General features: G+C 39.5%; 1 protein-coding gene across 1 annotated transcript in view; it reads left to right on the top strand.

Annotated features, from left to right (window-relative positions):
- The window catches only part of LOC121145313 (glycerophosphodiester phosphodiesterase domain-containing protein 4-like), a 72,905-nt gene extending 58,709 nt beyond the window's left edge, over positions 1–14,196 (top strand). The window contains exons 14-17 of the mRNA XM_040964043.1: positions 2,597–2,744; positions 4,466–4,548; positions 5,279–5,331; positions 13,739–14,196. Of these exons, the coding sequence (XP_040819977.1) occupies positions 2,597–2,744; positions 4,466–4,548; positions 5,279–5,331; positions 13,739–14,196 (742 nt within the window). The remainder of the gene's footprint in view (positions 1–2,596; positions 2,745–4,465; positions 4,549–5,278; positions 5,332–13,738) is intronic.
- Positions 14,197–16,556: the final 2,360 nt, after the last annotated feature.

The raw sequence follows: 16,556 nt of genomic DNA, 5'->3' as shown, positions 1-16,556 counted from the left end.
TGATGCTGCCCAAACAAACCTCGCCCACTTTAATTTTGTTTGCACCAGTAGGAATAATCCGCCCAGCCTGGCTTTTCCCTGATCTAGTCCACATGAGGCGCACAGGTGTGGTAGCTCTGCCTAGTCTGGTCTGCCCCCATCCCAGCCCATGCTCTCCTGCGGAAGTAGCTGTCCAGCAAAGGAACCCTCCCTTATTCCCCTGCCAGCTCTGCCCACTTCCTTTCTTGTTCTCAGGCTGGTTGGGCGCTGCGGTCCCTTCTGGTACAGGCAACCTCACCTCAGCATTCCATAATGTGCACTAGTCTTTGTTGCGACCGACCCTGGGTCGACCCACACTGGTGCCTGGATTTGCCAGTGGATGATGTGGACAGATTCAGCCTGGTCTTGCCCCCACGTCTGCCAACTGTATGCCAGTGGGTAGGTTTCCATGGCCTTTTCTGGGCTGTTTCCTATCATGTTTCTTGCGTTTACCTGCTGGGTCTGTGTCCTGCCAGAGGAGTTGTCATGGAGCATTTCTCCTATTTTTCATCTGCTAGTTTCCAGGCCTCCCATGTGTATGGCAGCAACCTAGTTATTTGGTCATCACTATTGCCTCCCAGGGTTTGCATTGGCATGAAACTACATTAAACAACTAGAGATGGGTGAATCCAGCTGAATCCAGGACTCTGGATCAGACAGGTATCATAACCATTGGGCTAACAGCCTGTTTCTGTAACCCATTTTGAGTTCATTTTGTTATAAAAATTTGTGGTTTAGGTGACACTGTTTACTCATAGCCATCGATTTCTTTAGCGCCATGTATTAAAAAGACCATTTTTCCATTGAATTATTTCTATACCTTCGTAGGAAAGTCATTTGGCATACTTTTGTGGGTCATTTTGTGGGTTTTCTGTTCTGTTCCATCAGTTTTGGTATCCATCCCTTCTCCAGTACTGTGTTACCCTACTTACTATAGCTGTATAGTGAGCCTTATTCTCAGGTAGAGTGATTTCCCCTTTCTTTATTCTTTTTCAAGATTATTTCTGTTATCCTGGGGTTGTGCCTTCCCATGTAAATTATGTAACTTAAAAATATTTTGAAATTAATTGATATAATAAGAATTCAAATCTACTGGCTCACTCCGCAGATCCCCACAATAGCCAGTGTTGGAGGCCAGGAAACTGAAACCCAATCTAAGTTTCCAATGTGGGTGGCAGAAACCCAGTTTCCTGTTACATTATCAGGGTCTCTCTGGGTCTGCATTAGCAGGAGTCTAAAATCAAGAACAAGGACTATGCATCGAAGTGTGGCAATCCAGTATGAGACATGGATGTCTTCACCCAAAGCTAATTGCCTGCTTCCACCCAAATTTGTATGTAACAGTTTATAATACGCTATACAATGTCTAGGTTAAAAAAAATTAAGGCACATACATGATGCATTTTTGAGAAACAATCTCTAATAAGGGCAGCTGGGCTAGAATTACTAAACAATCCTTCTGTTTTCTTTATGTTTATGGAAACTGTAAAAGTATCCTCAGACAGATAGTGCCTCAGGATTATTTGGGTGATATTCCCTTTATTCAGTGTTTGTAAGAAGTTTCTATGCTTGAAATTTCAAGTGTTTACCAGAGTGATATTTATTCCTTCAATTGATCTATTTTTTTTAAAGATTTATTGATTCATTTTTATTGGAAAGTCAGATATACAGACAGGAGGAGAGACAGAGAGGAAGATTTTCCATCTGCTGATTCACTCCCCAAGTGGCCACAATGGGCCGGAGCTGCACTGATCTGAAGCCAGGATCCAGGAACTTCTTCTAGGTCTCCCACATGGGTGCAGGATCCCAAGGCCTTGGGCTGTCCTCAACTGCTTTTCCAGGCTACAAGCTAGATGAGAAGTGAGGTCACCGGGACGTAAGTCAGTGCCCATGTGGGATCCTGGCGCATGCAAGACAAGGGCTTTAGACACTAGGATACTGTGTTGGGCCTCCTTCAATTGATATTTATAGTTAGACACCATGCTAGGTCTGAATATACAGAATTGAATACAGTACATTCTGTGTTTTAACTTGTTTATGGTAGAGTAACATAGTGATAGGGAGCAGATAATTGTACTAAGGATATTAAGTGTTCTGGAGCATATAAGTGTTGGTGTTACATGTAACATGTCAACAGTAGTTCATACAAGCTTGTAGAAGTAGTTATTAAATATTCTTAGATCTTGCAAGTTGGTTTTTTACTATTGATATCTTGAAATTGCCTGTTATAGGATTAGTTACACCATGAGATCTTCCAGGTGCTCCAGAATTTGGCTTCTCCTGTTTCTCCCCTCCCCCCTTTTCTTTTCCTTCCTTCCTTTCTTTCTTTTTGTTTTTTTGTTTTCCCAACTTTTCTTAGTACATGTAGTTTACTAGGACACAGTATTGCTATAGAGACAGAAAGGACAAGTACACTACTTTATTTTATGGCAGTATGAGCTCATTTTGTCACTTGGTGTCATACGTTGTCCCTGGACTATCTGCTTCTGGTGATTTAGGCAGTAGTCTTTCACAAAGATGTTGACTATTCTAACTTTTAAGTGTTGTGAACCCTCTATGGATTTTGTTTTTGTTCCAGAGATTATAAGGCAGCTAATATCAACATCAACCTATACTTGGTCAATGAGCCTTGGCTCTTCTCATTGGCCTGGTGCTCCAGGATTGACTCGGTGACCACAGACAACATCCCGCTCCTGAGTCAGCTTGATTCTCCTCACTTCTTCATGGTGAGCTGCTTGTCCAGTGACCACTTCCATATGGCAGGGTGACTGTGTGAGGTGTACAGCACTGTATCTTAGATGCAGAGGATGGGAGAAGGCAGCAGCTCCTTGGTTTGCACATGCCTGTGATTGGTAGCATGGAGTACCCATCATGGCAGGTACCTTCTGCACAGAGACAAGGTTAGGGTGATTTTGAATTGCAAACATTCCTGGCTGGGAGTGTCACCTTGACTCAGGCATGGTGGTGGAGTCACTTGAGTTCTGCCCAACCTAAAAGTCTCAATTTTTAGGGATTCAAAGCTCCAACTCCAAAGGTTAATTAGTGTAATTCCAGCATCCTATAGGTGCAAATACAATGGGCAAAACCAGGGGGTATGGAAAGAAACCACGTGTACTTGTTTCCATAGTGAAAATTGTATGTCCTTCACAAAATGCCTGTGAAATGGGGAGCACCAATGTCAAATTTCCTCTCCTGGTTTTCCATCATTGTCCTTTTATTCACTGTTACTCAGTGCCAGGGGCTTGAGGGACCTAAAGACTAGAGCTAGAGTCTATTGAAATCCTAATCCTTATTATCTATGAAGGGAGTTAATGAGCTACTGTTACAGGTTTTGTTTTTCTTATCTGAATAAAGTAGATCAATTGAATGAAAATTAAACTTTGCTCCATTTTTTCTCTAAAGCTAATCTATGAGCTAGGCTTTTTTACTCCTCAATGAAATCTCACTCAGGTCCCACAGCTATTCCAGTCATTCTCAGATGATTTTTTAAAAGATTTATTTTATTTTTGTTTGAAAGAATTACAGAGAGAGGTCTTCCATTGGCTGGTTCACTCCCCAGATGGCCAGAATGGCTGGAGCTGAGCCTTCTGAAGCTGGGAGCCAGGGTTTTCCTCCTGCTCTATCACTTAGATGCAGGGTCCCAAGAACTTGAGGCATCCTCTGCTGATTTCCCAGTTCATAAACAAAGAGCTGGATTGGAAGTGGAGCAGGTGGGACTAGACCTGGTGTCAATATGGGATGCTGGCCTTGCAGCCGATACCATGACTCCAGCCCCCTCTGGGATGGTTTTTAAAAGTTTACTGTTATCATAAAGCGTCATATCAGTATCAAGTGTCCATTCAAGAGAATACAAATTCCAAACTCCTCTGCATGTTATAAAGCTTTAGATAGAGAGCCATAAATGGTAAGGCAGTCTTGTGTCTTCTTTTATCTCTACCCTCACTTGCCTCTGTTTCAGACCTAGTCAATGTCAAGACTGGAGAGAGAGCATCACCTGGGGAGCGTGTTAAAAATGCAGATTCTGATTCCTTAGGTCTTTGTGAGATCCAGAAACCTGTGTTATCAAAAGCTGCTCTAGGATATTGGACTGCACAGTCCAGTTTGGGGAGGTGATATAATGAAAACACAGGAGTAGTACCCTAAGTCCAGAAACTTATGGTTTGAGCCTTGGGTCCAGAGTGAACTTCCTGTGTGATTTCTCTGGCATTCCTTCAGACCTCTGTGTGTGGACAAGGAGTGGTAAGTTAGTGCCCCTACCTGTGTGAGAGTTACATGGTAGGATACTTGCAGGTGCTCTTCATGTTTGAGACTGCCACATCAGTCAAGGCTTCTTTACCTGGCCCACACCCCCTTTCTCTTCTCCAGTTCTGGTGGTGGAGCCTATGTGGTTTAAAATCCCCTTCCAACTTTGAAGTTCTTTAACTGTGGTCTGTATTATGTTTTGCAGACACCAAGGTACTACATATTCATGTGGTTTCTCATGGACATTATTTCTGCAACTTTCATCATTGCCATATTTTGTTTTCAGTGGTAAGTATGTATTGTTAATTTTAAGTGATTTCCTCCCCAAATCAGAGTAATAAATGGATTCTTACAGAAGGTTGAGGGAAAAAGAGATACGCTCTTCCACTAATCATACCTGGGAAGATGGGTTATATAATCTAAATGTTTAATTTCTTCTTATACGACCTATGAATCCTTATGCCCCATCTACCTTCCCAAGATGGTATTTTCAGGGAAAAACTTTACTAAAGCTTTGTCAACTCTCTTATTGTGGATTCGGTGTGGACTACTTAGTGGCAAGAGGGCGGGACCTGAATTTTGTTCCAGACAAGTGCCTCCATCTTCCTGCTTGCCGTGAACTGGATAGAGGAGGATGCTGAGCAAAGAGCAAGTTCAGAATGCAGAGATTTAGTTCCTGATTTGCAGCTTGTTTGCTGAGTGAACTTGGCAAAATATTTGCCACTTTCTAGGCCATAATGCAGGACCATGACAGATAAGAATCCTTGCAGGGCAGTACTATGGGATTGTAAATTTCATAGTGCAAGGTGGAAGGAACATACTGGAAGAAGAATGTCAGTGGAAAGCATAGGCTTATTGACCCCATCTTGATTTGTGACTTATCCTTTAAATGGGAGAAACACAAACCTTGTGCTCAAATCTGATTGGATGGTGTTTCTTTTCTGGCCACTGCCTTGTATTATTGCTTTTTATATAAAAAAAAAGTTTGTGAGTTCATGACTGATCTGCTTCCTTCTAGGCGGAGAGAGATGAAAAAAGCAAAATTGAATGAAAGTGTTAGCACTCAAACAGGTAAAGTCAAAGATGTAGGCTGCTCCTATCTCTCCATCTCTACCTGTGTGCCCCCAGGAGTCTGAGTGGTGTCTGTATGTCATGTCTCTAATCAGAGCTGAGAATGTCTGGGAAGTTGGGGAAGGATGAAGACCAGGAAGAAGTCAGAAAATACTATCTGTCCACTCTGTATCTCTGGATTCTACTTCTGAGGATTCAACCAACCACAGTTTGAATATATTTGGGGAAAAAATGGTTACATTCATGGGGATATGTATTACACAATTGGGTTTCCAGTAGTTAGATTTGTACTGAACATGTACAGACTTTTTCCTTATACATTTTTTTAAACAATAAGGATACGTTCTGAGAAATGCATCATTAAGCAGTTTTTGTTGGCATTAACATCAGAGTGCATTTATACAAAGCCAGGTGGCAGAGTCTACAGACAAAGGCTCTGTGGGGTGTGTGTGCGTGTGTGTTTGTGTGTGGCATATTGTTCTTATGTCCATGCTAAATAAAACAGTGAAAAATAAGATCAAGCCCAAAAGAAAATGATGTGATCAAAAGAAGTAGCAGGGGCTAGCATTTGGCGTAGTACTCAAGTAGCCGCTTTGGGATAGCCCTATTCCCTGAATGTCTGGTTTGTGTTCTGCTTGCTTCTCTTCTGATCAGGCTTCCTGCTCATGCACATCCTGGGAAGGCAGCAGATGATAGCTCAAGCTCTTTTGTCTTTACCACTCACATGGATGACCTAGATGGAGTTCTTGGATTCTGGCTTTGGATTGGTCCAGCCTTAGCTGTTACAAGTATTTTGGGAATGAACCTGTGGATGAAACATCTCCTCTATACCCTACTACCCCTCACTGTCTTAACCTACACTTCCTTTCTCTATTTCCTTTCCTCTATTCATTTCTCTGATTTTCAAATACAATGAATATTTTAAAAATGGGAGACATAGTAATTATCAGATGTATGAAGCTGCTGCCGGTGTAAGCTTTTGTTTTTAAGCACAAGAAATATACTCTCAAATAGTGACAAAAAGAATAGCAGCGCACATTTGGGCTCAAAGTTAAGACATTGGTTGGGATGCTGGCATCCCACTTTGAAACATCTGGAATCAAGTCCTGACTCTACTCCCAGTTCTTGCTTTCCACTAAAGCAAACACTTGGAAGGCACGAATGCTGATTAATGGTTGGATTCCAATCAGCCAGGTGGGAGATCTGTTCTATATTCCCAGCCTCCAGGTTAATACTGGCTCAGCCAGGTCATTATGGACATTTGAGGAGTAAACCAGAAGACAGGAGATAGCTCTGTCTTTGTCTCTCAAAAAATTTATTATAGTCAATATATAAGCTATTAATATAATCATTGATGGCCAAATATTTTCTACTCTGCAACATTATGTGTGCTGTATTTTTTAACAGACCGACAGTGCATAGATTACCAGCATTGCAGCAAACACTTGAGTAGTGCATCATACTAGATGCTATGGATATAAGTCACTAGGTATAAATTTTTCAGTTGTATTATAGTCATGAGGAACCATCATCACATAGGAAGTTAATTGCAAGTTGAAGATTCATTATGAATCATGTGATTGAATTTTTAGTAACAATATAGCAAAATTTACATAGCATTTGCAGTATATTAGCCACATAAGTACTCCAGAGATGATGAAAGGTGTGCATGTAATATGGATATCTGTATACATATATGAGATTGGTATACCACAGATTTCAGCATCTGCAGATTTTGCTATCCTTTTAGAGCTAATCTGCAACAGACAGGGATGGTCCTTTGCATCAACCTTCAGATCTTGGACTATATTGTATAAGCAGTGAAATTTCTTGGAAGATTTCAAACATGGGTATTTGTTCACTTGTTCATACACCCATTCATTGCAGTTATTAGTACCCATTTTATTCCAGGCCCTGTAGTAGGAGTTGAAGATAATTGAAGGCTGTTTGTGGAGAGTGGCCCAAGAGAGAGAGGAGGACTGGCTTGCAGATCAATGAGGAAACAGGCAAAAGTAGCCATCGACATGTGGGCCAGGTTTGGTGCAGGACAGAATAAGTAACATGCCTCTTAGGACTGAAGGTGCTTTATAGGGTGACAGTTATAAGTGATATGTGGGGCCCGGTGCGGTGGCGCAGTGGTTAAGGTCCTTGCCTTGCACGCCCGGGATCCCACATGGGCGCCGGTTCTATCCCAGCAGCCCCGCTTCCCTTTCAGCTCCCTGCTTGTGGCCCGGGAAAGCAGTCGAGGATGGCCCAAAGCTTTGGGACCCTGCACCCGTGTGGGAGACCCAGAAGAGGCTCCTGGCTTCGGATTGGCATAGCATCGGCCGTTGCGCTCACTTGGGGAGTGAATCATCGGATGGAAGATCTTCCTCTCTGTCTCTCCTCTCTGTATATCCGCCTTTCCAATAAAAAAAAATAATAAAAATAAATCTTTTAAAAAAATAAGTGATATGTGTGGGCAAGTGGAGGAAGAAAGCTGCTTAACTCCTGGACTGCTAGGCTAGAGAGTAATTTCTGCATATAGGCTACAAGGAGTTGGCAGATGATTTTAAGAGAGTGATATGGATGGATTTTTCTGTAAAAGAAAATTTTTATTCAGCCACTTAACTCAAGATTCAGAAAATAAACCAGCAAGAGGAAAGGAAGCCAGAGCTTATTAGAGTGTTGTAGGGAGAATCACACAGTCAGCCACTAGTTTGGGAACTCAGGCTAGCATCAAAGAAAAAACTAATAAGGTGACAGAAGGCTGTGGAGTTTGGGTTATTGGTTCTATCCACAGTTCTGGAACCTTAAGTAAAGTTGGTACAGTCACAAAACAATGATATTGTAAGTTCTTGTTTAAGAGGTTAAGAGCCTAATATTTCATGGATTGGTAGCAAAGAGCTGAGCTGATACACCACTTAGGGTTGCAGGAATGGATCCAAATGAGACCATGGAAAGTATGCTAGAAAATTTGGAAAAATCGTAATACTGCAATAAGGTGGAGTAATCCACTGTGGGGGAGGGTACGGGGGAGTAGGGGGAACCTCAGAGTCTATGAAATTATGTCATAAAATGCAATAAAAAAAAGAAAGAAAATTTGGAAAAATCAAATGAGGGTCAGCGGTCACTAATATGCTCTGAAATGGAAACTTTGAGCCCAGTTCACTCAAATCTATAACTGTCAGGAATCTCAAATCGTAACTGCATTTACTAGATTAAAAATCACTCTACGTTCTGAGTACAAGCCTAAAAGGCTGTGCTCCTGTTACTTTATGATTATCATTAGTTGTATCAGTAAGTTAGGACCGTTAAAGCACTTCCCCTGATGGGGTGCCTTGAGGAACAGAGATTTATGTTCTTGCAATGTGAAAGCTGTAAGTCCAAGGAGCTGGATGTGAATGTGAGGGCTTTCTTATAGATTATTTTCTTCTGGTCTTCTGTGTCCTTACATGACTTTTCTCTCTCTCTCTCTCTCTCTCTCTCTCTCTCTCTCTCTCTCTCTCTCTCGGAAACATCCTGTTGAATGAGGGCCACACGTTATGAACTTATTAACCTTAATTGTCTCCTTCAAGTCATTGAAGGTTAGAGCTTTCTCATTTGAATTGGGCTCTGAGGATAATTCATCACATAATAGCAATTCATCCAAGAAATGATTAGAACACAGTAATAGCAAGCAAAGCTTGGGTGGAAAAGGAGTTTTGAAAGAATATTTGGGAACTATACAAATTTGGATAAAGCAGGTGGTTTTATGCCTTAGAAACAGTCTATTAACTTGACTGTACCATCCACCAGGTTGAAATGGTTTTAAGAAAGTAGGGTAGGCAGGAAATAGATTTAAACTTTCCCCTCTTTTTAAAGAGTTCTTTTTTTAAGATTTATTTTTTGTATGTTTGAAAGGCAGAGTTAAGGAGTGAGGGAGAGACATAGAGAAAGACATCTTCCAATTGTTGCTTTACTCCCCCAAATGACTGCAGTGGCTAAGGCTGGGCCAGGACAAAACCAGGAACCAGGAGCTTCATCCAGGTCTCTCAGGTGGGAGGTAGAAGTCCAAGCACTTCTGTTGCTTTCCTGGACATATCAGCAGAGCTGGATTGGAAGTCAAGCAGCTAGGACAGAAACTGGTGCCTATACTGTATGCCTGTGGTATAGTGCTTTAAGCTGTTGCCTGCAAAATTGACATCCACTATGGGCACTGATGTCCTGTTGTTCCACTTTCAATTCAGCTTCCTGCTGGTGTGCATCAGAAAGCAACAGAAGGTGGCCGGAGTACTTGGACTTCTCCCACCTATGTGGGATACCTGGATGAAGCTCTTGGCTTTGTCTTGATCCATCCCTGGCCATTGCAGCCATTTGGAGGCTAACCAACCAATGAAATATTTTTCTCTTTGCTTCTCCCTCTCTCTCTGTAACTGTTGAATAGATAAATAGATAAATCTCTTAAAAGATTCTTCTTAGTGACCTGTTACAGAAAATAGTTTTGCATGACCCAAAAAGAGAGAAACCTATTCAAAGCCTATTTAGTTACCTCCATGAGATGCTTAGAAAGGTGCAGGAATAAGTTTAGAATCAAGGAAGGAAGGAAGACTGGGGAGACATCCATACCATAGCAAAAGCCACAGTCACATCCACTTATCTTGAGGTGAATGGAGCCTCTTAACATTATACACAGTGCCATATCTTGCACCACAATCACTTCCAGGGTGGCTCTTGCACCTGTTGGTGCCATCACTGCCTCCAGAAGGCATTTGTCACTTCTCTAGCTTGAGAATGTGTTTTTCAGCTTTTTATTTAATTTTTAAGGATTTATTTACTTCATCAGAAAAGGTGGAGTGACAGGGATCTCTAATCCACTGATTCACTTGTCAAATGCCTTTAACAGTCAAAAATGAGCAAGGCAGAAGCCATGAGCCAGAAACTCCAACTGTGACTCTATTTTAATGGCAGGCATACAAACACTTGGACCATCTTGCACTGCCTTCCCAGGCATATTAAACAGGAAGTTGGATCAGAAGCAGAGAAGCTGTGACTCACACTGGCAGTCCAGTATGTGATGTGGGCATTGTACATGCTGGTTTAACTAACTGTGCCTGAAGGAGCTTGTCTCCTTTCCCACAGTTTAAAGGAGCTAATCATTTGTCTTCCTTTTGTGTAGTTTGTTATGGAAAGTTCGTTTTTTATATCTTTCTGTTTGTAGCCTCATTTCCTCTTCTGGCTAATTTTAAATTGTTTTCTTTTACTACTAGTTTTAGTAATTTAATTATGGCTTATTTTTGTGTGTTTGTGTGGATATCTGTATCCTGCATGGAGGTTAATGAAATTCTTAGATCTGTCAGAATAAAATTTCCATCCAGTTAGATAAATTTTCAGTCCTTGTTTCTTCAGATGTTTTTCTCCCTTACACTCTACTTTCTTTGGAGGTTCTAATTACATGGATGCTAGAGGTGGCTGAGACTTGTTTATTTGTATTTTCAGCCTATTTTAGACTCCCACTGTGTCTGTTAGTTTTATATTGCTATGTAAAAAATTAGCTTCAAGCCTGAACAACACAGCTGTCTTATTCCATAGACGTAGATAGATGAGAAGGCCCTGCTTTAGTCTTAGTGAGCTAAAATCAGGGTGTCTGATGGGGCTTTGATCTTATCTGAGGTTTAAGACTCTTTCAAGCTCACTAATAATTACTGGAATGAAATTTCTTATGGTTGTGTAACTGAAATGTTTTTGAAATTTTTTTTTTTTGCGCTATTTGTGATAAGGCTTTGTTCTGCGCTCCCAGAAATCATCATAAGGTCCTAACCATTTAAGTCTCTGACAGCCTGATAGTTTACTTCTTCAGTTCTAATTAATGGACCGATTCTTCTGTGTGCTGTGATGGAGTATTCTATAATTTAAGCAAGAAAGGCACTATTCTGCCACTTTAGTCATATAATATAGCCTAACCAAGGGAAATGTGATCTCTCATGTTCAAGTATCTCGCCCTACTCAGAGGAAGGAGCTTGTGCAAGAAACGTAAACCAGAGACTAAAAATCATGGAGGCTATTCCATACTTTGTCTTCAACCTCTCAGACGTTTTCTTCTGTAACATCTACTCTGTTAATTTCAACTTTTCAATTAGGTTTTAATTTCATACACTATGTTTATTTTTACAGGTTCCATTTGGTTCCTTTTGAATATTTCTCACTGTGTTCACATTTCCTTTAAATATCTAAACATAGCTATAAATGTTTATGATTCTTGTTTGTAACTTCTGTTATCTATTTCTGGGTTTATTTCTGTTAAATGATGCTTTTCTGAATATAAATCTGTTTCTTATCATTTTTAACCATAATGCCATAAAATATTTACTAGTTAAAATAATTCTGGGTTGTGGGCATTTGGTACAGTGGTTAAATTGCTGTTTGCGATGCCCACACACAATATGAAATTGCCTGAGTATAAGTCTTGGCTCTGCTCTCCATTCCAGGGAAGCAGCTAGTAATAGCTCAAATTGTTGGGGGTCTGCCAACTGTGAGAAAGACTCATAGTTACAGGGTCCTGGCTTCAGCCTAGATCAGCTCTGGCTTTGTGGACATCTGAACAGAGGAATGATTTCTGACATCGGTGTCCTTCCCTTTTTCTGTTTTTCTGCCTTTTAGATCAAATGAAGCTTTTATTCCAAAATAGTCATAAAACAAAGCTATAGTGAAAAGTATGGTTGTATTTTACATTTTTACAAATCTTTTTACTTTTTGGATTAATAGATGCTAACAATCATCAAGTCTAGTCCTGAATTTAAGCTCTTGCAGTGTTACCTGTCATAGTTTGAAAAATTCTAAACATGAATGAGATAATCCCAATGAAAATAGTAAATAACATTTTAGTAGAATTAATTTTGGTTTTATAGACCAGATCTCCTCTTTCAAAAAGGTCTCAGAGATCCCCAGTGGTTCCTAAATGATACTGTAAGAATAGCTGATCTAAATTTTCACACTTATTGGCAAAATAGAATATATACTGTCCATTGTCCTCTTTCTTCTTAGGAAATTCTTATTTCAGATGATTGAATCATCTATATTTCTATATACTTTTGTTGATCATTTGCTTTCATTTTTAGACTGCTCATCAGTACCAATAAGAATTAAAAAATTTTTTTTAAGTCTAGTAAAAGATATGAACAAAAAATTTAAGAAACTCAACTCCAGGTAGAGTCAACACAAAGAAACTTATACCATGATGTGCTAAAATAAAACTTGGATACAGGAGATGAAAGACAGGAGCTCTAAGGCATGTGGATAACAAGCTGCAAAGTGACAGTCATCCTTATTAATCAGAACTGTAAATATAAAGGGTTTAAACTCTCCAAATAAAGATGAAGATTGTCAAACTGGATTAAGAAAACATCATCCAACTATGTGCTGTCTCCAGGTGATTTAGTTTAAATCCAGAAGTACAAAAGGGATGATCAGTGAATGAAAGGAAAAAGATACTCTATGGAAATACTAACCAAAAGAAAGCAAGAGTGGTTTTACTAATACCCAACAAAACAGATTTTAGCTTTAAAGACCTCTCAAAGAAAAACATGTGATGGTCCATGAAACTAAGAAACTCTACAGAGGAAAAAAAGTCCCGAATAATTGGAGTAATATATCATATTCATGAATTTGAGAGTATGATATGTTGAAGACTTACAAGATCATGTCCAGTAAAAATCCCATTCTTGTGAAGTTGAAAAAAAAAAACAACTCATGCATTGAAGCTGCTTCTTCTATATGTAATTATACTTAAGGCAAAAAGAAATTCAAATTCTTGTTTTACTCCTCTGGCTTCTCATTTTCTAGGTTTCTCGTTTTTTTCTAGATTTTGCCTCATAGCTCCTCATCATTTTATACTCTTAATTTCATGATTTTCTCTTGGTTTTGTACGTCATCTCATTTTTTAACATTTGTATTTAGTAGGCTTGGTCTCTATGTCCTAGCCCCATTATTTAGCAGTGTGTACTGTTTATTTTCCCCTGTAAATCAGACAAAAAAATTTATTTAGCATTTAATGTGTGACAAATACTTGTGAGGTTGTTTGTAGTGCCAAGCAAGATGAAGTCTATGTCCTTAAAAAAGCTTCCATTCTAATTGAGGATATCCTTATTCTGCTGAAATTGTTTCATAATCAACCAGTGGTGTATGTGTGAACTTTAAGCAAATGTCAGCCTTTGCTTTCTGAGGGTGTCTGTGGTAAGCTAGAGCCTCACACACTATAGCCTCAAGCTCAATTGGAAACCCTTGATAAAATTTACACAAAGACAAAGAACAGAAGGGAAAAAAGCTTGTGGTCGAGAATCCAGAAGGATGAGTGATAAACTGACATTTGGTAGATGACTTGGATTTCAGATATGACTGACAGAGACAGTAACATTTGAAGATTTGTGTTTCTGTCTTTTCTATCCCACAGATAGTATAAGCCTCTCAAAGGAAAAAAGTGGGAGTCAAGAAGCTTCAGGCTTATCTGTAAAACCTCCTGCAAGAGTTATGGAAAGCCCCTGGACTCTATCAGCCCTCAAACCAGCTTTAACCAAGGATGTATATAACCACCCACACATTTTGCATTTTTTGTTAGCCCCCAAGAAGAAACTGGGGCCTGTCAAGAATACTGTCACTCCACTAAAGCCCGCCGAACCTCATGTTAAATCATTGGTACCCCAGCAGGTCTCTGAACACAGCCAGGCATCCACTCGGGAGGCCACCAGCAGTACTGCCCTCCAAACTACACTGCACGCATTGAAGGTTGATGAACCAATGCCCCCTGTAGAGGTTCCCATGACTGAATCCTTCCATGAACTCTTTACAAAACTATATTCTAACCCATCCAATATGTCCTTCACCTCTGAGATGTTGTCAAAGAAGAATTAATTACATACCTCATCCCCAAGTAGAGTAAATAGTCAAAAGGGCATGATAAAGACTCTTTAGACTCAGGAAAATTCTAGTCATGCTTTCCTATAAGAATGTATCTCAAGATGATAGGCAAGGAAAAAACAGTTCTGTGTGCTCTTGGACCTAAAGCTAGCTGCTCTGTGATTTTACATGGTTTGTCTGATCCTAACACTTGTGTAGTGTCTCCTACTAAGGAGTGATGGTTGAACATCTGTATGTCAATAAAGGCAAGTTCTGAGGAAGCCAGTAGTTATGTTGTTTTTGGTGCCCTCTCTGATCACAAAGGCTGGTGAACACTAGAGAATGAGTACAATAGTGGTTCCCACCCATAAGGAAATAGTATCAGTCGATGGCAAAGATCTCATCCCATACCACATTTTCTGATCTAATGTGCAGCAGGATATTTCCTTTTTTTTTTTTAAGATTTATTTTTAATGAAAAGGCAGATTTACAGAGAGGAATGGTAGAGAAAAATCTTCTGTCTGCTGGTTCTCTCCCCAAGTGGCCACAGTGACCAGAACTGAGCCAGTCTGAAGGCAGGAGCCACTTCTGGGTCTCACATGTCTGTAAAGAGCTCCTCCACCTGCTGGTTTACTCCCAAATGACCATGATTGCTGAGACTGGGTTAAGTCAAACACAGAAGCCAGGAACTCCATCCAGGTTTCCCGCATGGATGGCATGGTCTCAGATACTTGAGCTGTTTTGTGTTGCTTTTTAGGCAAATCAGGAAGCTGTATGGGAAGTGGACACTCAATGGGGTGCTCATGTGGGATGCCTGTGTCACAGGAAGTGACGTTAATCTGCAACACAGTGCTACTTGAGCCTGTGCTCTTGACTGACACTAAGAATGGAATGTCACTATTTCCTTCAAATAAGAGCCAAAATAAAAATAAATATTAATATAAATGTTTAAATCTTCAAAGCATTATGGAGAACATGATTAGTTCATTCTATAAGCTCTGAGCTAAACTAGACACAAAGAAACATACCATGTGATCTCACTTATATGTAAAAGATCAAAGTAGAATGGTGATTACCAAGGAATTACATGGAGGGGAAAATGAAGGAGATGCTGTTTAGAGGGTACAAAGTTTCAGTTATACAACAGTTCTGAAGAGCTATTCAATCTAAAAGTAATAATTCTGTGTGCTTGAAATTTGCCCAAAAGGTAACTTTAAGTATTCCTGATAGACACGTGCGTGTGTGCGCACACACACACATTTAACTCTGAGAATATGATGTAAAGATGTGTCAATTTCTTGATTGTGGTGATTATTTCCAAATGTATAGTATATAAAAGAGTCAAATTGGATACCTTAATTATATGATTATATTTTCATTTATATCGATAAAGCTGAGGTATTGTTTATACACCCAATGAACAATAACTTCATTTCCATCTTCTCGTAGCCTCTGGAAAACACCATTCTGCTCTATCTTTTTATGAATTTGACTACTGTTATGTGCTTTATATAATAAAATTATACAGTATTTGTCCTTTTGTGACTGTTTCATTTCACTTAGCATAGTGTCTTCAAGGCTCATCCCTGTTGCAGCATGTGCTCGAATTTGCTTTGCTTTTTAAGTCCAAATAATGATAGCCCATCTTTTGCACATGTGTGGCCCATTTTGTTTACCCATTCATCCATCAGTGGACACTTGAGTTGCCTCTACCTGTCATGAACAGTGCTGCTCTGCTGCTGTGAGTATGGATGTAAAAATACATCTTCATGTTCTGCTCTCACATATTTGAAGTGTTTAGTCAGAAATTATTGACTGTGGTAATTTTAATTTTTTGAGGATTGCCCATAGTTTTACACCGTGGCTGTACCACTTTATAGTCCCACCAGCAATGCTTATACATTCTAATGTCCCCACATTTTTGTCAGTACTTATTTTCTTGTTTTTTTTTAATATGACTGAAATGTTAATGGATGTGAAGTTCTACCTGCTTGTGATTTTGCATAACCTTTATAATCAGTTATATTGAGCATGTTTTCATGTTTATTGTCTGTTTATATATCTTCTTGAGAAAAAAATCTCGTTAGAAGTTCTCTGCCCATTGCTTAATCTGGTAGTTTGTTTTATGGTTCAGTTTTTGGGTTTTTATGTATTCTTAATGTTAATCTCATATATGTTACTTAAAATATTTTTCCTATCCTGTGGATTGTCTTTTTGCTCTATTTATGGTATGCTATGAAATAACAAATTTAATTTGATGAAGTCAAATTTTTGCTTTTGTTATCTGTATTTGGTATCATATTTAATAAATCATTGCCAAGTCCAAAATTATAAATATTTTAACCTTTTTTTGAATTTTATAATTTTATTTCTAA

This window comes from Ochotona curzoniae, unplaced genomic scaffold, assembly GCF_017591425.1.
Source record: "Ochotona curzoniae isolate NIBS_2020 unplaced genomic scaffold, NIBS_Ocur_1.0 scaffold_3223, whole genome shotgun sequence".
Lineage (NCBI taxonomy): Eukaryota > Metazoa > Chordata > Mammalia > Lagomorpha > Ochotonidae > Ochotona > Ochotona curzoniae.
This window is presented reverse-complemented; position numbering and strand designations above follow the sequence as displayed.